The 23090-nt window shown below is 42.2% G+C and overlaps 1 protein-coding gene across 1 annotated transcript in view; it reads left to right on the top strand.

Annotated features, from left to right (window-relative positions):
* The window catches only part of ITGA9 (integrin subunit alpha 9), a 380757-nt gene that overhangs the window by 294070 nt on the left and 63597 nt on the right, over window positions 1-23090 (top strand). The window contains exons 21-23 of the mRNA XM_003256852.3: window positions 1113-1202; window positions 3331-3439; window positions 9885-9992. Of these exons, the coding sequence (XP_003256900.2) occupies window positions 1113-1202; window positions 3331-3439; window positions 9885-9992 (307 nt within the window). The remainder of the gene's footprint in view (window positions 1-1112; window positions 1203-3330; window positions 3440-9884; window positions 9993-23090) is intronic.

Raw genomic sequence — 23090 nt, 5'->3', positions numbered from 1 at the left:
CCTGATTTATCTGACTTGCTCCTTACCCGTCAAAGGTGGGTGCTCCACCTCCCTCTGGGGTTGCTCTGAGGTCTCAGTGAGGCCATGCTGAGAAATGTCCGGCATAGTGCCTGGCACATGGTAGCCACTTAACAGCATCAGTTCCCTCATGTTCACCTTTCCAGAATGATCTCACAAGAATCCCCATTCTGTGCTTTCTCACCCGGAGGCCTTATGTGGATGCATGTTAGAATCACCTGGGGAGCTTTCAAAAATATTGATGCCTGATCTACCCCCATAGACCTGCTATAGCCAAGGTCTATAGCGAGAGCTTCCATGATGTTTATAGTGGTGGGTTTGGTTAGGGCCTCTTTCCTGGGCTTGGCTGTCCATGGATGATGGGTGGTCCTTTCAGGTGAGACATAGCTGCTGAAGTCTAACAACCCCTTCCTGGCTGCAATGCCCTAACTTCATTGGTCCATTGTTCGTGGAACAGGCACTTACACAAGTAGCACACACAGTAGGTGCCCTGCCCATAACCCCTCAGCCCTCACCCTTCCCAATCTATCCGCAAACTGGGGCAGATTCCGGCTCCCAGCACCAGCCACCCTGCTGAGGCTTTCTCTGGCCAGAGCCCACTCACTTGCCTGACAGGCAGGTGCCAGGGGGTTCATTCCACCCCACCCCCACCCCCAGCAGCAGCAGCAGCAGCAGCAGCTCTCAGGAGTCAGTGGATAAAGGCTCCCATGCCCTCAGCTAGGAAGACTGACTTTGCCTCACAGAATCCCTGCGAGACTGGGCCCTGGCTGCCGACAGCACGACCCACCTGTATGGCATGCCTTTATTGTCTCCTTTCCTTTGCTCTCTCCCTTCTCCACTCTGGACTCCTACTGGCGTTTCCTGGGGCCACCTCTCGAATAAACTACTTACACTCATATCTTTGTGTGGAACACAACCAAGACAATAGAGTGCCCTTGATAGATATGTACAGGGACCAAAGACAGACTGAGGGCAATGAGGTGCCATCTGCCCTTGGAGAATGTAGAGATTCAACTCTAAAGTGGAACAGAGAAAGCCCACTGCTGGACAGCTAGTGTTGGCCAGCGTTCATTCATTCTCCTCTCTCTGCACAGTGGCAACACGGAGCGCTCTGAATCCCTGCATGACAACACCCTTGTGCTGATGGTGCCGCTGATGCATGAGGTGGACACGTCCATCACCGGGTGAGTAGCCTGGTCCTGGGTTGCCACGACACAGGAGTGCCCTCCAGTGGAACACGGTGCTTCTCATATTTGCATGTGTAGCCAGCCAGGAGCCAAGGGCTGTGCCACCTCCACTTCCTCCCAGCCTTGAAAAGCAGGATGAAGCTTTAGCTGCAGTAACTCATATACTCCTCCCTCCTTGTTTTCTCCTCTGTCCCACCTACCCACCCACCTGGTAGATAACCTGAGAAGTTTGATGACAAGTTTAAGCCCCATAATTTCTTTGAACATTCCATATACCTTTATATGCATATATTCTCATCTGCCCCCAATCCCTCCAGAATGCTGTATGGTAACAGGCAGCATGGTTCCTGGGATTAAAATCTCAGCTGGAAGTTGCTGGGCCAGAGGTTACCGCCAAATGTGTCTCCAGTCCTGGCTCACAGGAGGACCACTTTCTGATTAGCTCCACAGTCAGTGCTGGCTTTGCTTGTTTCTGTTAGCTCCCTCTGCAGAGCCAGAGGTGGCTCTTCCTAAGGTCTATAATGGTCTGGAATGGGCAGGGAACCATCCCATCAACCACGCTGTCTGTCAGGGTCAAGTCCACGGCCATTCAGTGCCGCTGGCATTGTTGGAAAGCAGGACCCTGGGCTGCAGTCTGTGGAGACCTGAAACAACCTGGGTCAGTTTTCAGCCAAAGCCCCAGCCTGGAAAAATGAGAACTCCGTTTCTTTCCAGCTTCAGAAAACAGAGTGCATACCTCTTTGATAGTGGAAAAAAGATTTACATAATTAGTTTAGATCAGGTGAGGACCCACTGAACCCTTGACCCAAATGCAAGCTGAACTTTCTGGAGGTTCACAGTTTCTAATTTTTCGGTTTTCAAGTGCTTCTGGGTCTCAGCCTTGAGTAGCAGTAGAAATGTTGATCCCTTGCAGGGACAGCCATCCCTGCACTAGCCCGCACTGCTGGGAGCCAGTGGAATGAGTCTCCAAGCATTCCTGCTTCTGAGCTCTTGGCATTTTTGGTCATGTTTTTTAAACATGAGGCACTGGTGGAATATATTTGCAAATTAGCATATTTTTGCCTCTGTTCACAGCTCTATTTTTAACTGTATCATTTATTTACTTGTCTCATCAAAGGCACAGCAAGAATATACCCAGAACCAAGCCCTATCCTTGGGGACAAAGAGAAAACATTCTCCCCACCACCCCCAGACACATGATCATGTAATCAGTCCTTAGAGGACCTTGTTGGGAGGTGTTAACAGCCCCTGGTGAAGCCATCAGTTAAACAAATGAGTCAACCTCTGATCTCTCCAGGAACCTAAAACAGTTCTTGCCATTTGGTAATGCTGGGAACTCACTACCTTACTAAAATAATGCACTAAACATTGAAAATGGATGAGTTGTTGTCTTTTCGGACTTAGTCTCAAAAATCTTCCATTGTTGTGTTTAGGTGAGTGAGTGGCCTCCAGCATCTAGAAGTCGATATTTGTCTGGGAGTGTCAGTCTGCGCTTTGTTTCTTCTCAGGAATGTGTTCATATAAGCAACATTGAAAGCATTGCTGCAAACTGAGCTTGAATTCTTCTCACCTCTTATGTAGACTCCAAAATCCAAGGGAAAATGCTATCAATGAATGGACTCAGCTTTCAAATGCCTAACTTCTAGTCATCTTGGCAGTCTGACAAATTTAAGTTCTTTTAAGTGAACTTGTCATGGAGTGGGGTTTAGGATGCCAAATATATAACTCATTTATATTTATTTTTTAAAAGCTTATGATCATCTTCTTCAACCCATAAAACATTTTTCGAATGACAAAACAGAAAATGTATACTTTTGTAATCCAGTTTTTAAAAAGTCAAAGCTACGATAATCTTGTCATTTCAGAAAGGTAATCCCAGTGCATATTTCCCCATGCAGCTTAATGACGTAACCTAAGATGAGAAGACACTACTATTCGTGCCTGGTCAGAAAGCACAGGCTGGCTATGTCTGTTCATGGGAGAGAGAAGTAATAGCCCCAGCAGGGAAGCACTGGGTGCAAGACACTGGATTAAATTGAGACAAATGTTTGCTTCTCAGAATGGCAGTGACCATGGGTGCTTGACTGTGGGTGGGGATGACAGATTTCATGCTTTCCTCTTTCAGAATCATGTCTCCAACCTCCTTTGTATATGGCGAGTCCGTGGACGCAGCCAACTTCATTCAGCTGGATGACCTGGAGTGTCACTTTCAGCCCATCAATATCACCCTTCAGGTACCCACTCCTGGAGACCTCCTCTGTCCCTGGGGGCTAACAGAAGGGCACATGGGATGTCTCTCCTACAGAAGGCTAAGCTCTTGTCAGGAGAAACCCTTCTGTGGTTGGCTGGTGTGGTATGTGTGTGAGATCTGTAACCACACACAGAATGAATCCTTTCCATGCCTGGTACTCTGCTGTGCAGGCCCCTCTGCTTTTTCAGGATTTGGAAGGACAGGTCCACATCATGAATGCCAGTTTTCCCCAAGAAGGCCCCTGCGTGGTGGAGGCCTCAGCCAATGTCCCAGCCCAGATGACCCCATAAGGACCTCTTTCTGTTCTCCATCATTCCCCACCTTCTGGGCAGGGCTGCCTCAGAGGATTTGCTGTGTCCCTTCCTCCTGAGATTTTCCTGCCAGCTCATCCAGGAGCCCACTCCTCCTGCAGTGGCACAGCCTTTCAGAAGGGCAGTTTTATAAGAGCAGAGGAGTGTGAGCCCCTGTGAGCCCCCACGGGAGGCATGCTGCTCCCTCACCGAGCTGTGGCTGGCTCGCCCAGGCAGACAGGCATCGTTTCCAGCAAGTCCACTTGGTGTAAACTGTGGACGTCATGAAGGACACTGTTTCTTCTCTTAGTTGGGGGTCAGCAAACTTTTTCTGAAAAGAGCCATGGGGTAATTTAGGCTTTGTGGGCCATCCGGCCTCTGTAGCATCTATTCAACCAAACTTCTGTAGCGCAAAGGCAGCCATAGATAACACAGAAACAAAACTTTAGTTCCTCATAGACAATGAAAGTTGAATTTCATATAATTTTCACATCATGAAATGTAGGCCCAAGCAAGAAAGGATGTCCTGAAGTTCCCAGAGCTGGGAGAAGCCTGGCTGGGGCCAAGACCTGGCGGCACTGGCCGGACCCTGTGTGGATGAAGTGAAGGAGATGGGCCTAATTCTCCCATAGGACACCACAGTCCATATCTCCTCACTCTCTGGTTCTACCTCCCAGAACTCTTCTCTGCATCTTGCATCCTTCCCCATGGAGAGATGGTTTCCCACTCTGGCATTCACTGCTGTGGCTAAATAATAATTATTTTCTTTCCTTGTGGCCTCTCCTAGGTGGACTTAAGGGATGACAAATAATGACAGGGTGAGGGTCTAGAGAATGTGGCAGTAAAACATTTGTGGGCTCTGACAAACAATGGTCTTCCTCTCTCCAGATTATTCTCCCAGCAACAGACCGCGAAACCATGATACATAACACATGTCCCCAGCTCACAGAGGATGTGCCTTCTGACCAACTAAGCCCCTGCTGTCACACCCTGCTCTTGATTTACAGGGGAGAAAGGGAAGGATGGGGTTAGAGCTTGCTTTTGAGACAGTAGAGTGATTGCTGTGAACAGCACTTCTGCATTTCTGAATTGCTTCTCAGAGTTATTTTGTTTTTCTCCTTTGCTTTTCATAATTGGGTAGGAAATAGATAAAGACCAGATGGGTTTATTTCATCTTAGTTGTTTATACTCTTTCCTACTCTTATAGTTTTGGGGGTGTCTTACAATTAAAGATGTAGTTCAGAAAATTATTTAGAAGGGTTCAAGTAACACAGACCGTGTAATGAAGAGGGTATGAGTGTTGAAAGAAGGAAAAGAAGAACACGGGTTGCACAGAAGATACCGAATGTTCTTATCACCCTCTTGGAAAAAAAAGAAAGAAATCTGAGGGTATGCAGTTTATCCTTCCAGTTGTTTCTCTGAAGGTAATTTTTACAGTGAGCTTAAAGTTTGGTATTCAGGCAAATAGTTTTCTTCACATCTGACCTGAAATAGGACTCAGGCTAGAGAATTCAGCCCTGGGGAATGAGTGATTGGCATGTCCCTTAGATAAACTCCTCCATGATCCATTGCCTCAGGAAGTGCACAGCATTCAATCCAGGGTTGAGAGAGTTGGGTCTGAAAGATTGATAGTGTGTGCCATTGATTAGAAGGAGATCCTTCTGTGTTAGCAAAGCCTACTTTTTCCTTGAGAATTGTCTGGCTACTTATTTATTGGTATAATGGTTGTTATTGTGGTTGTCCTGCAGGAAGGTCACTAACCAGCTTGGCAGTGATAATGACCAGAAGGTGAAAATACTGTGGGAGGAGGCCAGGAATATGGAGAAAATGTTTCTATATTTCCTTATTCCAGTAATATTGTTCCCGAAGGAGAACATAAGACTTTCCATATGAACAGATTTTTCTATGCTTTTAAAAATCGGTTATTCAACAAGCTACATAATTGTTTAAAGGCTCCACTGCCATTGTACACAGGAGAAAGGCAGAAATACTAGTCTTGGGCCTGCTTTCTACATTTCATTACAGTTTTTAAACAGAGACACATTAATTTGTTGACAATGAGAGGCTTTTTTTGGCATCAAAATTTAAAGCATTTCCCCACCTGAAAAACAATGGCCAAAAATAATGCAGATATTACACATGAACATTTGCAGAAAATCCAGTATAAAGACATTTGTTAAAAATAAAGATGGTAATACAAGCTCTCCTGTCCTCCTGGCTCTGATGAGTGAAATAGTGTAAATCAGCATCTTTTTCTTCATTGCTTACCCCATTCATGCTTGAAATGGGATTTCCCAGACATGCTAGGATGTTTCTTTTTAATTCTGTGCACTCATGTTTCCTTTCAAATTAGTTATTTCAGCTATGGTCAGATATTCCTTCCTTTTCTATGTCTTCAGGTTGTTTTGGTGAATATTGTTCTTTTTTGAATCAGGAGTTGGCAACCCACTCATCTGCTCTGTCAGTTTTTATCTATTTATTCTTTGAAGCAGAACCAATTATTGCAGAAAACCAAAGACACAGTTTTCTAGGGAAGAGCTGGCTGGAGCTAGATCTTCATACATCCTGTCATGTGTGAAGACCTGGTAAGACTTCTGGCTTTTTGTTGGCTCTGCCCTTCTGACCTCAACTTCAGAGTTGCAGATTCCCTGGATTCTCTCTAGTCCCTAGGCCACCAAGCAGCATGTTATTCCTTCCTCTCTCCTACTCATCCTTTTTAAACATTTAGTTTTCAATTGACAAATAAAACATATATTTTACTTATCTTTTTAAAAATAACATCTTTATTGTGATATGATTACATACCTTAAAGTTCACCCATTTAAAGCATACGATTCAATTATTTTAATATGTTTACACAATTGTGAAATTGTCATCATCATCTAGTTGTAGAATATTTTTAAATTTTTTTCGTCTTAATTTTTGTGAGTACATGGTAGGTGTATATATTTATGGGATACATGAGATGTTTTGATACAGGCGTGTAGTGCATAATAATCGTGTAAAATGGGGGTATCCATCCCCTCAAGAAATCCTTTGTGTTTCAGACAATCCAATTATACTCTTTTAGTTACTTTAAAATGTACTGTTAAATTATTATTGACTGTATTCACCCTATTGTGCTATCAATTGCTAGGTCTTATTCTTTCAATTTTTTTAATCCATTAACCATCCCCACCACCCCCCACCACAGCCATCCCCCCATTATCCTTCCCAGCCCCTGGTTAGCATCTCTCTACTCTCTATCTCCATGAGTTCAATTGTTTTGGTTTTGAGTTCAATTGTTTTGGTTCAATTTCATTTGATTTTCACAAATAAGAACATGTGATGTTTGTCTTTCTATATCTGGCTTATTTCTTTCTTTCCTTTTTTTTTTTTTCTTTTTTGTTTTGTTTTGTTTTGTTTTTTGAGACAGTGTCTCACTGTCACTCAGGCTGCTGGAGTGCAGTGGTGCAGTCTCAGCTCATTGCAGCCTCAACCTCCTGGGCTCAAGCAATCCTCCCACCTCAGCCTCCTGAGTAGCTGGGACTAGAGTTACACACCACCACGCCTAGCTAATTTTTTTTTTGTGGAGAGGGGGTCAGGTTTTAGATACGGGGTTTCACCACATTGCCCAGCTGGTCTCAAACATGCCTGCCTCAGCCTCCCAAGGCTTATTTTACTTAGCATAATGACCTCCAGTTCCATCCTTGTTGCAAAATTTTAGAACATTTTGATCTCCCCCAAAAGAAATTTCGGCCTTTTGGCCAGAACCGCCATCTTCCAGTAATTCACCAAAATGTCGAACACAAAGGGAAAGGGGAGAGGCACCTGTTATATGTTCTCTAGGCTTTTTAGAAAACATGGAGTTGTTTTTTTGGCCACGTATATGTGAATCTATAAGAAAGGTGATATTGTAGACATCAAGGGAATGGGTACTGTTCAAAAAGGAAGGCCCTGCAAGTATTACCATGGCTAAACCGAAAGAATCTACAGTGTTACCCAGCATGCTGTTGGCATTGTTGTAAACACACAAGTTAAGGGCAAGATTCTTGCCAAGAAAATGAATGTATGTATTGAGCACATTAAGCACTCTAAGAGCCAAGACAGCTTCCTGAAACACGTGAAGGAAAATGATCAGAAAAAGAAGGAAGCTGGCCGAGTGCAGTAGCTCACGCCAGTAATCCCAACACTTTGGGAGGCCGAGGCAGGCGGATCACCTGAGGTCAGGAGTTTGAGACCAACCTGGCCAACATGGTGAAACCCCGTCTCTACTAAAATACAAAAATTAGCTGGGCATGGTGGCAGCTGCCTGTAATCCCAGCTACTCAGGAGGCTGAGGCAGGGAGAATTGCTCAAATCCAGGAGGCGGAAGTTGCAGTGAGCCGAGATAGGGCCACTGCACTCCAGCCTGGGTGACAGAGCGAGACTCTGTCTCAAAAAAAAAAAGAAGGAAGCCAAAGAGAAAGATACCTGGGTTCAGCTGAAGCACCAGCCTGTACCACCCAGAGAAGCACACTTTGTGAGAACCAATGGGAAGGAGCCTGAGCTGCTGGAACCTATTCCCTATGAATTCATGGCATAATAGGTGTTTAAAAAATGAAAGATCTCTGGACTGTTTAAAAAAAAAGAAAAGAAAAATTCCTAACCCATTGACATAGCTTCTTGTATTAATTTCTTATTGCTGCTATAACAAATTACTACAACATTTGTGGCTTAAAACAACACAAATTTATTATCTTACAGTTCTGAAGTTTTAATTTTATTTATTATCTTACAGTTCCAAAATGGGCCTCACTGGGCTAAAACCAAAGTATCGGAGCCTGTGTTCTTACCAGAGGCACCAGGGGAAAATCCACTTCTTGCCTTTTCCAGCCTCTAAGGGCTGCCTGTATTCTTTGGCTCATGGCCCCCTTCCATCTTCAAAGCCAGCAATGGCTGGTCAAGTCTTAGGATGTTCTCTTTCTGATCTGACTTCTGCCTCTTCCCTATATAAGGACTCTTGTGAGTACAATGTGCTCACCTGGATAATTCAAGATAACCTCTTTATTTTAAGGTTGCCTGATTAGCAACCTTAATTCCCCCTGGCCACATAACATTCACAGGTTCCACAGATGAGGACATGGACATCTTTGGGGGACCTGCCATGCTGCCTGTCCTACTCCCTATTCTTTCTGCTCCCCAGCCCTAGGTAACTGCTAATCTACTTTATGTCTCTAGAGATCTACTCACCTTTTTTATTCCTCTGCATATTCTGTTTCTTTCTCGAGTTTCATGTTCAGCTTTTTCTCTCCTTCCTTGCTCTTATTGGTCTCTGTGACCTCCATCTTTTTCCTCATTTCTCAGAAAATGATTGACTTCTGAAGACAGAAAATGGAGAAATGCTAGGGAATACAAGAGAGGCAACATTTTATAGAACCAAATGCTGAGACAGAAGAGGCGTACAGTTTTGCAAGTGATGAGCTGCAGATTGCCTGGAAACCAAATCAGCTGGCTCATGTAGTAAAAACAGCCCTTTCTGTATATTCGATCACTTGGTTTTGGGATGACCCACTTGGTCCTTGAGGGCCTCAGTTACCTCAAACTGGCAAAGGAAAGAGGTTGGACCAGATCAGTGGGTCTCAAGGGGTGGTTCCTGGACCAGCAGCATCAGCATCTCCTGGGACCATGTTATAAATGTGAATCTGCCAGCCCCACCCTAGACCTACTGAGTCAGAAACTCGGCATGACCCGCACTCCATATCCCCCCACCAATGTGTGTTTTAACAAGCCCCTCAGATGGTTCTGATGTTATGCTGAAATTTGAGAACCACTGGACTAGATTATGATGTCTGAGTTTTCACCAAGTGTTATAGTCTATGAGTAAATTCCTATGCATGTAAAAAGAAAATTTTTAGCAGGAAGAAAACAAGAAAATGCTGAAAGGGAATATGGTAATTTAAAAGTTTGGGATTTTTAGATGCATGTTAGAAGTGTTTCTATTTTGTTGAAATTTCCCATCATTCAGTAGTTGACTTTACTTCAAGTTGTGACCTTCTGGTTCCGAACCTTAGAGTTTCTGTATGTGATTTCAAAGAATCTTAGAATATATATTGCATGACAGGAAATGGAGGTCTGCTGTTTTCCACTGAGACTTGCTGTATGTGTTCACACCCACAGGTCTACAACACTGGCCCAAGCACCCTTCCAGGGTCATCTGTCAGCATCTCTTTCCCTAATCGACTCTCATCTGGTGGTGCAGAGATGTTTCATGTCCAGGAAATGGTGGTGAGTTCTCCATTTGTTTTCACTATTGTTTTCAGCTTTGAGCCAGCCCATTCAAATTTTGTGTTCCACCCTACCTTGACATCCACCTTGAGGGTTCAGAAAATTTAACTCATTCTACCCTTTGGAGACATATCTGGAGAGGCCAGGGGACCTGTGATACCTGAATTTCTACATTGAGACCATTTGGTTAATGCTGTAAGAAGACCTCTTTGGGGATGGGGAAGGGTTAATTACGAACCAGCTCCTGGGATGGACTTTGCTGGCTCTGGGAACCCCCAGCAGCATCTGCAGTTGCATGTGTCTGAATGCATTTTGCTGAGTGCATTTTGCACAGGGAAAGTGCCTGCAGTCCATGTTGAGAGGATCGTGAAAGCATTGCTCTCTATAGGGGCACATGAAGGACATTCCGCCAAAGGGACAGTTTCTCCATAGATAGCTTGAAGATCGGGGCAGCAAGGCCCATAGCAGGTGAACATCTGAGCTGAGAGTTGAAGAGGACACAGCCCACAGGGTGGAGGTTCAGAAAACATTGTGTGATGGTGACGATAGTTTCTGGCATTGCTGCCCTCTGGGTCATGTGGACTGAAAACCAGACACATGTGAGTGTTGAATGTAGAACAGGTCACTCCCCCCGAGATGCCAGCTCAGTTGTTAATATCCCTCATGATGTTCCATTCCAGTTCCATGGCATCCCCTTGTCTGTGGGCTCTGCTGACCCAGCAGAAGAAAGCCGCCAGTGTTCCGTACCTATGATGTACTATGGTTGAAACTTAGCATGAGGTGAACAAACCACACAGGCTCCTGGCTACCCTCTTAAATATTATTAACCATACTGACCATGCCACCGTTTCCCCAGCATCTAGGAGTGTTCTCTTCCTAGAGCATGCTTTCTGAGTTGTTCACATGAACATCTACAGTGTTGCAGGAGACTTTTTTTTCCTATGGGCAAAATCATATATTGACCAAAACAAGACATTTAAGTCACTCAGATTCTGAAGGTACCCCAAAACCAGGGACACCCCTTTTCCTCTTTGCTGATCATCAAGCCAAGGAAAAGCCACTGGAAGGGACTTTGGCTTACACTTACAAATAGCTGACTTGCATGGAAGGCATTAGAAGTGGTTTCCTGAAGACCTGGACAATGCCTGGCTATCGGTCTGGCTGAGTGGACCCTCAGATACCCAAGTGGTATGAGCTGGCTGCACTCTGTGCTTTGGGCTCTGAGAAACAAATCCTTTGGATTTTCAAAACTATATTTAGAATTTTCATAAAGTCTGTAACAGACTTGGCCCTAGGATGGCCAAGTTTCCATCTGGATAGCCCAGCCTGTGATCAAAGGCTGTGGCCATCTTCATGGTATGGAAAAGTAAATTCATTGGCACATCTCACTAAGCAAGTAGGAAAGCTCTCTGTGTTCTTATAAACGATCACCACTGAGCCCAGAATGACAACAAGAGTAGGAGCATAAAAGCGAGTGCATGAAGTGCTGTAGTGAAGAGGCAAGAGTCCCCAGATACTTGTTTCAGAGGCCCACAGCTGGCACACCCTCTGCCTTAAAGCCCTCAGCAAGGGCCTCCTGTGGCTCCACCCCTCCCTTGCTCAGCAGGGCCTGAGAATGCTCACTGGGTCAGGTGTGATTCAGAGCTCATGACAGTTTCCACTTTGGCCTTATGGGACTTTGAATGGAGCAGGGCTTTCATTCTGGGGATTTGGGTGGCTTGGTGCAAGTGAAATTCAGTCCTATTAGGAGAAATCAGCACTCATTCTCTGTACTGCACTAGGAGGTGACCCTTTGGCCTGGTAGCATTCCCTCCCCACCCCCACTCTCAGCCACCACCATTCCCCAGCCTCCAAAGGCTACTGAGCAGCTGGGCACCAGCTGGACATGTTAAGCCAACTGAAGCAGAAACAGATTATAGGCATGGAGGGAAGGCTCATCTGTCATTTGTCTCCACACCCTTGGGACCCTCAAATTGTTTCTCCGTCTCTAACAGTGCCCTTGGTGTCTGTATTGCCTGTGATCATCATCCACAGAGCATACTGAGGACGGGCTTACTGGCCCTGGGCTGTCACCCTACCTACGGACTCACGTGTGGCACAGTTTTCTGACTTGGTTCAGAATTCATTTAGAAGTCTCTGGGGCTGCTTCTGGGATCCCCTGGGCAGGACCAACCTGCTTCTAGCTTTCACCAAAGAGTCTTTTGTGTTTGCCCAAAGCATTTCTTGAGGTCCAGCTGTCTGTAAGTGGAGAGTGTCTGGCTTATATATGGGAGGTTTTTATGGGGAGCCTAATGAAGTGTAACCACTCCAAACTCCCAGCCTTGGCTGATGATCTTCTTTCCTTGTAGCAAATGTCTCTGAGCCCCTCTGCTGTGCTTGTATTTACCTTAAAAACAGAGCCATGGTGGTGGCCTGAGGAAAGACTATCAATTTTCACTGCTTCCCACCCACTGGGGTTGTGTGGACCCTACTCTGACTTCCCACAGCACAGAAAAAAAGGAAACAGGTCACTGTGGACCAAGTGTCTGCCCATCAGGAAGCCAGGTTGTAATGATCATGAAAATAATAGAGGGGAAGAATGACAGACCTTTCTAGTCTATCTAAAATAGCAAAATTACCAGTAACAAATCATTCTTGATTTGTTCACAAACACTGGCTCAGCAAGCACCTATTACGTGCCAGGCTCCAAGGAGAGGAATAAGTCCCACATCTGCCCCAGAACTCACTGTCTTGCAGGAAACAGATACATAAAATGCCATTGTAATACCGTATAACAAATGCAATAATGGAGGCATGCCCAGACCCAAGGATGCTACAAAGGTTCAGTGCTTCACAAAGGAAGCTCTTCAAGTCAGGGCTTAGAGGATGTCAAGTTCACCAAGAGAACAGGTGAAGAAGAGAACATTCCAGATAGAGGAACAGTCACCACGTGTGAGTGTATGATGAGTATCTGCTGTGTTGGGAGCTACACCCGGTTCTCCATTCTGTTTGCCTAGCTCTTATACAAATAGGCAAGAGTAAGTGTTCCGTATGCCTTCTGCAGATGTACAGCAGATAGATATTTTGGCAGAATGACAGAGAGTACTAAACCACAGTCATTTCCTCTGTCAGTTTGTAAATTAATCACTCCTCTTGGGTACATCATGTGTGTGCTGTAGACCTGAACCATCCTATCTGCTGACTTAGACATGGAGAAGGCCAAGCTCCCTGTTTGATACTAGAGTCTAACTACATGTCATGGACATTGTCAGCAAACCACCCTTGGCCTGCTGCAATGAGCCGTAGCTATTGACTTCCCTAGCTTACTTTGTTCCTTCAAAGGATGGAATGACTGTTGGACAGTCATTCTAAAAAAACTCACCTGATTTCCAGGAATAAAATAGAGTGAGCCAGACAGCTTATGGGAGACAGGCTGTGGCCTCTTGCTCCTTAGAGATTTCTTTTTGAAGTGAAGATAGATCTTCTTCTCAGTTTTTCAGAACTGACCTGAAAAATTGAACCACTTCACTTTATTGCCATTCTTCTGCAGAAGCGAGCCGTGTAGCATAGCCCCATGAGCACAGGTCTAAGATTGCACGAAGATAACACATCTGTCACAAGCTTCATGGCTCATGAAGGGAAGAGGGTAGTGGTCTTTCCAAAGTTAAGTTTTACTCACAATTTCTAAAGGTTCAATGGAAGAGATGGGAGCTTTATCTCAGACTGCAAGCTTCACTTGATGGAGCTAAAAGTCTATATCTGTGAGCAGCTTTCTCACACTGGAGGAGAAGGCTTTGGGATTTGGCTCTTGTTAATATGCAAGAAGGGGAAAAGTCAGAAATGATAGCTAACAGGGAGTGAAGGGCTAGAACTTTTATTCCAGGTGAAAGTACTGGATTTTTCAAAGAACTCTAGTGTTAGTCTAGAAGAGATATAAAATAAATATCATACCATTCATTCCTCCTCCTGCAAAACCAGTTGAAAATATTGGCCTCTCTGGCTTGTTGTTTTCTTGCTATGGGGCAGTGATTCTAAAGAACTGACCCGATTTCCAGAAGGTAAAACTGTAGGGATGAATGATAATTTTCTAAGGAGATACATCAATATCTTTGCCATAGGGTACCATTAGGATATTGATTTCAATATGGCATGAATACCAACATCTGTTAGAATATTCCAAGTTGGTGCCAGGACTCATATTTTAGTAAACTGTAAAATCTTCCCTCCCCATGCTTGTACACTAGACAGGGCTACCCATGATGTATGATGGGTATCCCACAATGAGTCAGTTGATGTGGGAACTTCAATTAATTTATAGTGGGACTGCTCACATCCCTATGAAGAAAATATGCACCTGATACATCACTGACCGTAACAGGAGCTTAAAATTAGACATAAATGGAGGAATGAATTGTTTTCCCCAAGGACGACCTGGAGGAGTTTCTTAAGTTGGGGCCATCAAATCAGTCGATATAATCCAAAGCTAAAGAGTAAAGAAATTACTCCTGAATAACTGACCACCCCCAAAAAATGAATACCATTTATTGCTGTCCCAAGGCTTTAATAGCCTTTTTCATGTGCTGTCAAATTTAATCCTTACGGCACCTTCATAAGGTAAGGTCAACATCCCAAGTTGAGGAACCAAGCTTCAAAGATTTGCCCAACCTGACACAGCTGCTAAAAAGTAGAGCTGGGTTTGTAACCAGATCTGTTTGACTCCAAAGTTCACCTGCTTCCCATTGTGCTGAATTGCACACTGCTCCTGAACATGCTGCCCACTCCCTAATCACCAGAGGCAGGCTCAGTCAATAGCACAGACAGATGATGAGTAGACCCCCAAGAATCACCCACCAGAGGAGGAGCATCAACACCAGGGCAGAGAGGCAGCAACCGCAATCAAAAGAACTAATACCAGAGGGTGCAGTAACAAGGCCAACAGAAGGCTTCTGAATAAGCAAGACTGATGTCTTCAGAGCAATGCAAAAAGACAGTGTTTCCATGAAACAGAATAAACTAGAGATTTGTAAATTCAAGATTTTGATCATTCAAATGAAACCTCAGTATGAGTCGTATAGTAGAATAAATATTAAGGAATAAAGTAGGGGATTAGAAACTTGGATTTTCTGAGAATGTATTGCAGAAGAACAAAAAAGCCAGTTAAACTTATTCCTTTTTTTTAAATAGCAATCTGGAATGAAAATATCAGATGATCATAATATAAGAGTTAGAAGTCAAGAGAGATGGAAATGAAAGCAAGTCAAGATTCTTGTCTTGGGGGGACAAGTTTATGTACCAGTTAGCTCAAGGCTTTGGTAAAATAAATGTTTAAGTATGTAAAATTTTAAGGGCAACAAAAAACAATGTAGGACATCCAAACCACTAAAGAAGAAGAATTTAAAACATAATTAAATTCAAAACAATCCAAAAGGAAAGAATTTATGAAGAAAAAAATATATGTATAATAAGATGGAAGTAATAAACCTAAATATTTCAATAATCAAAATAATAATTAATGGATTAAATGCCCTAGTGAAAGACACTCTCAGATTAGAATTTTAAAAATCCAAGCACCAAATAATTTGTAAGAAATACAGCTTCAAAGTTACCCAGAATGTAAAGCATTCAAAAAAAAGGCAAATGTTAACCCAAAGAAATAAAGTATAGCAATATTAACAGCAAATGAAGTATAATTAAAGGCCAAAACCCACAAACATTAAACAGGGCAAAAGAAAATATATTTCAGATTGTTAAAGATTTAGTCCACTAAGAATTTGTAATATAAATGAAATTTTATATAACCAACAACACAGCTTTAAACATAGAAACACCTAGAAACACAAAAAGAAATTGACACATTCATAGTCATTGCAAGAAAATTTATTGCTTTCCCCTCAAAAATCATCACACAAGTAGGAGTAAAATAATGAGTATTTGAATAATGCAACTAGAGTTGTGATCACTTATATAGATACCAAGACAGAATGAGTCAGAATGTCTGATTTTCATTACTGCTCCCTTGTTTACCAGCTATGGCAACCTACAGGAAGTTACCTTAACTCCCCAATCTTATTTTCCTCATCTGTAAAATGAACTAATAGTAGTACCTATCTCACACTGTAAGGACTGAAGAAACTAATTTATATGGAGTAATTAACAGAGATCCTGACATAAATAAGGGAGTGCACATTCTTTTCAAATGTGAACATTTCCAAATTATTCAACGTACAACAACACCAAAATAAGTATCAATAGAATTTTAAAAGTCAAAGCAATAGAAGCCACAGTCTCTGACCACAATGCAATAAACTTGGAAGCTAAACACAAAAGGTTAGGCAAACAACCAGCCAAAAACAAATCCACTTGGGAAATTTTAAACACCATTTAAATTAACTTTTTAGATAAAAAAGAAATCAAAGTTGAAGGGATGAACAAATTAGAAGTGAAAGACAGTGAGCGGTTGTTCATATCAAAACCAATGGGATTTAGACAAAACCAGCACAAAGGAAAATGCCACTACTTACATGTGGAAAATAGGGAAGACTGACAATAAGTGAACTAAATTGACAACATAAAAGTTAGACAAGGGACAATGAAATAAACCCAACTCAAAGAAAGTAAAATGAAGGTATTATTAAAGACAAAGCATATCCTGAAATAGAAAAAATAATAACAACAAAAGTATTCCACATTAGCAAAATCAAAAGCTGTTTTTGTCCAAAAAAAATAGACAAACCTGCAGCAAGCTTCAACAAGAAATAAAGAAGAGCGATGATGCCAAAAAACCACACTAGAAATACTTTTTAAAGACGTATCATACTTACATGAAGATTTAAAAATTATAACATCTTTTGAGCTGGGCACAGTTGGCTCATGCCTGTAATCCCAGGACTTTAGGAGGCTAAGGCAAGAAGATCCTTGAGCCTAGGAGTTCAAGACCAGCCCAGAAAAGGAAGTAAGACCTTGTCGCCACAAAAAAAATAAAAAACAAATTAGCCAGGCATGTGGCACAAGCCTGTGGTTCCAGCTACTTGGGAGGCTGAGGTGGGAGGATCCCTTGAGTCCAGGAGGTCAAGGCTGCAGTGAGCCATGTTCACACCACTGTACTCCAGCCAGGATGACAGATCCTGTCTCAAAACAAAAAAACAAAAACAAAAAAATCTTTTCACAATTTTATTCACACAAGGATAAAATCTTAATAAAATATGCATGAGGTTAAAAAAAAAGTACAACTAGACTGATTATCTTAGAAAAAAATGTAAAAGTAGACAAAGACCTATACCTTAAAAAAAATCACCGACCCAGATAGCTATGTAGGCAGGTTCTAGTAAGCTTTCAAGGAATGGATAATTCTTATGTTAATGTAAGCTGTTCCAGAGAGTAGAAAAAGATAAAGCAACTCATTCCAGAAAACTAACATAGCCCTGGTACAGAAACCAGAAATGGAGAGGGGGCACATTCACACAAAAATAGGAAGCAGTGAGCCAAACTCACTTTGAAAACAGATACAAAAGTTCTAAATAAATTGCAAATTGATTCCTATTAGAAGAATAATATATTCTGGGTAAAATAGGATGTAATCCAGGAATGCTAAGTTGGTTCTCCATGAGGAAACTGATTAATATAACTCATTATATATTATTATTAATATTAAAAGGATTAAATGAAAAATAACCAAATGATAATCTTGATCAGGGTTTCTAAAAAGTTAAAAATTAAATTCAACATTTATTTATGGTACTTTATTACATTTCCAGTAAGGAAGGCATAGAAGACTTCCTCAACTTGACAAAGACCCTTTGCCAGAAACCTATAGGAAACTTCAAGCTAAGTGAGGAACAGGCATGAGTCCCTGCTAGTGTCTCTTCAGTTTAGTTGTGTTGGAGGCCTTAACAATAAAAAGGAATGATAGCCTTTATTCTTAAAAAAAAAAAAAAGTATCCAATTGTGAAAATTGTTACTGTCTCCCTTAAAAAATCCAAGAGAATCAACTGATTGGCCCTGAGGACTTGTGAATACGGAAGGTAAGAGCTGAAGCTGACTGTAAACTGCCTGATCTTCAAATGCTTTCCCCAGAGACACACACAGACCCACCAACTGAGGGTGAAATCCTTCCTAGATCAGGATGTTTGCATACAGCCTCTGACCAGTCATTGGCTGATCACTAAGCTGTGCTGATCCAGGACAGCCCCTACAAAACCAGGCTTAAAAATAAAAACATGTGATAAATATATATATATATACATATATATATACACACACACACACACACACACACATACCCACATACATGTATATACACATACATGCAATATATATTTTGCCAGCAGAAACATCAGAGGCTACACACTCCAGGAAAAACAGACTCTAGAGAGTTTGTCCAGGCAAGTTGCTAAACAAACAAAACAAAAAAAGTAACAACTACCCCTCAATGGGAGGGGTAAGAATCCAGAATTGCTACAATATATTGTCTAAAATGTCCAATTTAAATACACACACAGACATTGTATATATCATATATATTTCTCATGTGCTATACAGGAGGAAAAAAAAACAGTTAATAAAAACTGTCTCTGAGGAACCCAGATGTTGGATTTAACAAAGACTTCAAAGCAGCTATTATAAATGTTTAAAGAACTAAAATCAGTTTAAATAAAGTATGACAGCAATGATTCATCAAATAGAGAATATCAGTAATATCGATGAATAAATTAAAATAAGTGGAAATTAAATAAATGAATAATAAAATAGATGGAAATTATAAGAACCAAGGGGAAATTCTGGAATTGAAAGTAAAACATGGGCCAAACATGGTGGCTCACGCCTGTAATCCCAGCACTTTGGGAGGCTGAGTTGGGCATATCACCTGAGGTCAGGAGTTGGAGACCAACCAGGCCAACATGGTGAAACCCTGTCTGTACTAAAAATACACAAAAATTAGCCAGGTGTAGGGGCCAGGTGCCTGTAATCCCAGCTACTCGGGAGGCTGAGGCAGGAGAATCACTTGAACCCGGGAAGCAGAGATGGCAGTCAGCCGAGATGTGCCACTGCACTCCAGCCTGAATGACAGAGCAAGACTCCATCTCAAATAAATAAATAAATAAAAGAAAGTTAAACACCTGACTGGGTACAGTGGCTCATGCCTGTAATCCCAGCACTTTGGGAGGCTGAGGCAGGTGTGAGGTCAGGAGTTCAAGACCAGCCTGGCCAACATGGTGAAACCCCATCTCTACCAAAAATACAAAAAATTAGCCGGAGTGTTGGCAGATGCCTGTAATCCCAGCTACTCAGGAGGCCGAGGCAGGAGAATCGCCTGTAATCTCAGCTACTCAGGAGGCTGAGGCAGGAGAATTGCTTGAACCAGGAGGCAGAGGTTGCGGTGAGCCGAGATCACACCACTGCACTCCAGCCTGGGCAAAAGAGTGAGACTCTGTCTCAATTTAATAAAAAAAAAAAAGGAAAACACCTGAAATGAACAATGCATTAGAGGGGCTCAATAGCATATTTGAGCTGACACAATCAGTGAACTTGAAGCTGGATTACAGTACAGATTTTCCAATCTGAATAACAGAAGGAAAAAAGAATAAAACACGAGCAAAATGGTTGAAGCCCCAGAGGCCTTTGGTGTGCTTTGTGGGACACCACAAAGTTTATCAAGATATACACAATTGGAGTTGCAGAGAAAGAGGATAGAGAAAAGGGGGCAGAAAAAAAAAGTTGATGAGATATCGTTCCAAAACAGTGGCAGTGTATAAACTCTTCAATAAATGATATGAAGACAATTGGCTATCCATTTGGGAAGAAATTAGAGAAAGCCTGTACCTCACAGAAAGAAGCAAACAAACAAAAAAAACAGGTGAATTAAAGTTAGATGCTAAAAAAAAATTTGCAGAACTGAATATTTTCATAATCTGTAGATGGGAAGCTCTTCTTCCTAAGCAAGCCATAAAATCCTGAAACCATAAAGAAAAAATTAACAAATTTAAACCTATAAAAATGTTAAACTTTTATGTGATCAAAATACATCATAAGGGAAAAGATATTTGGGAGAACATATTTGCAACATGGGTAAAAATAGATAATATATAAATTGCTTCTACAGAATAATGCAGAAAAGACCAAAAATTATAAAAATGGTTGAAGTTATATCAACAGGAAATTCACAAAAGAAGAAATTTTAGGGGCTGGGTGTCGTGGCTCGTACCTGTCATCCCAGCACTTTGAGAGGCTGAAGCAGGAGGATCGCTTGAGGCCAGGAGTTCAAGAAGAAATTTTAATAGCAAATAAACATATAGAAAGATGCCTAGCTTCACTGGTAATCAGAGCAATGCAAACTTAAAATGAGGTTTTTCTCCTCATTAAAGTGGCAAAAATCTAAAAAATTGTTAAGATCCATTGTTGGTTAAGATGGAGAGAAATGAGCACTTTCAAATACTACTGGTATGAAAGGCAATTTGACAATAACTACCAAAATTTAAAATATGAATACCAACAATTCCACTTTTAGGAACCTGTCTCAAAATTTTCACATAATATATCCAGGAGAAACTTCTAATTTTCTGATAGTAGGTGTATATTATCATGGTTCTCAGCATAGATGTTGACTTCTATTTTGGTGAAGTAGAACATAACTTTAATAATGCTCCCTTAGGATTCTGAGAGAAAGTTGTTAGATTCAGACCAAAAAGTATGAATTCTTACTAACTTATTACAGATAGGTATAGTGCAGAGATACTGTATCAAGTACTTTACAAGAACAAATTAATCTAATCTTCATTATAATTTCGTAAGGAAATTGAGGCAAGGAAGAGTTAGAGGGAAGGCCAAGGTAAATTGGTAAGTGGCTAAGTTGATGTTCACTCTTAACAGTGGGGTTCACTGTGAAATAGGAGTTCAGCAGGACTTGTTTCTCAAGACACGGGTCACAGAGACCCCGCTGATAAAGTAGGATGTGGTAAAGAAGCCAGCTGAAGTCAGCCAGAATCAAGATGGTGACACTAATGATAATTCACCAGCACCATGACAATTTACAGATGCCATGGCAACTCCTAGAAGTTACTCTGTATGCTCTAAAAACAGAAGGAACCCTGGGTTCTGAGAATTCCCAGCCCCTCTCCTGTAAAACTCATGAATAATCCACTCCTTTTTTAGCATTTAATCAAGAAATAACCATTAAAATAGCCAAGCAGCAGCCCTTGGGGCTGTGTTACCTATGGGGTAACCACCCTTTTATTTCTTTACTTTCTTAATAAACTTGCTTTCACTTTACTCTCTGGGCTTCCTCTTGAATTCTTTCCTTTAGGAAGCCAAAACCCACCAGCCCTCCCAGGCCAAACCCCAATTTGGGGGTTCATCCTGCCACAGCTGTACAGTGTGGAGTCAAGGGGAACCCTTGGTCCTTTTCACTGAAAAATCAACTCAGAAAAGGCAGATTAATAGGAGAAAAGGCACACAGATTTATTTAACTTGTATACAGGGGAGGTTTCAGAATGAAGACCCAACCCCCTAGTAAGGTACAGAAGCTTATATACCATCTTGAGGTTATAGAAAGAATGCAGGCTCAGAGCATGACCACAACCAGGTTTTAATGGCAAGACATGTCATGGGGGAGAGGAAGAAGGAGGCTTGGCTGGCAAAGGTGGCGTTGTTATGTAGATGAAGCCTTACAGGTCATAACTCCTGGAGAGAATAGATGGTGAATTTCTTTTCAGACTTGTAAAGGTGTCAGACTCAATCTGTCCTAAATCTGGGAAAGGCCTAGAAAGAGAAGGGCTGGCTGCATTCAAGGAGATTCTCCACAGATGCAAAATTTCCCCACAAGAGACAGTTTTGCAAGGCCACTTCTGTTTGCTGGCCCCGCAGCAGCCATTTCAAACGATGTCAAAGAAATCTATTTTGGGATAAAACATTTTGATTTCCTTCAGCCACTTGCAGGGTCTTGTGCCGTCCTTTTGTCTGGGTGCGTAGCTGTCCAGCAGCTCTAGCACTACCTGGAAGTTGAGGCATGGTCATGCAGAACTAAGGCCTCACCCAGGCCTGCTGAGTCAGAGCCTTCACTTCAGCAAGATCCCCAGGGATTCCTTTGTCTGTTCATATTTAAGAAGCCCTGGTCTAAAGCATGAGACTTCAATCTCTGCTCTCCCATTTTCTTATCTGTAAAATGGTGATGACAGTCTTCACCACAAGAGGCTGTTGTGGGGATATTTTTATCCACATGATCATTCTTTCAACAAATACTTTGCACCCAGCATATGCTAAGCACCTAGTGCAGAGAGGAAAACAGACAAAAAGTAATTTCCAGCCCTCATGTAGCTTACATTCTGGTGGGGAAAGACAGTAATAAGTAAAGCATATAGTTTATTACATGATGGTAAATGCTCTGGAGAAAAATTTAAAAAGCAAGAGGACAGGGATTGGGGAAGGTTGTAATTTTAAACGGAGTGGTCAGGGACAGTTTCACAGAGACCCTTATTCAGAAGTTGCAGGGACCAAAGCTGTCTTACAGGAGTTTGCAATGAGAATTTCTTTGCCCATGAAGTCCTTGCCAAGTCTGTGTCTTTTCTGAGAATTCTCTCCCCCTTGATTTTAGCCCTATTTGATTTCTGACCTTTGAAACGCCAGCCCCCATGCTGTCGTTGTGTGGGGTTCCGACTGGACATCCAGAGGTCTCCGTGTGTGTTCTCATTAGCTTTCACTCTGGGGGAGTTTTCTGCCACAATGTGAATCACTTATTTTGCTGGCAACAGCAGTTGACAGTGACACTGATTTTTAAAGCCTGCACATTTCACATCAGAAAAGTCCTGGATTTTATGACTTAGCTATGCTTAGAGGGTAATTGCAACGAGAAGTCTCCCCTGCAGCCAGCTTATTGGAGCTGAGACTTGTATAAGAGCCAGGCCAGGCACTTTAAACAGCCCAGCAAATAACCCAAGACGAAACTGAACAATGCACATTTTTATCTCTGCTGCTCTTCCTCATCATGAACACATGCTTCTTTTTTTCCTCGCCTTCACCCTTAATTTTTTTTGTGGAAATTCAAGGGTTGACTGTACCAAGCCAGCTCTCTGGGTGAGAGGTTCCTTCTAACAAGGATTAGAAACCCCTCTCATGTAGGAAGAGGTG

Source organism: Nomascus leucogenys, chromosome 4 (assembly GCF_006542625.1).
Source record: "Nomascus leucogenys isolate Asia chromosome 4, Asia_NLE_v1, whole genome shotgun sequence".
Lineage (NCBI taxonomy): Eukaryota > Metazoa > Chordata > Mammalia > Primates > Hylobatidae > Nomascus > Nomascus leucogenys.
The sequence above is the reverse complement of the archived record's forward strand: the minus strand, read 5'-3'. Positions and strand labels throughout refer to the sequence as shown.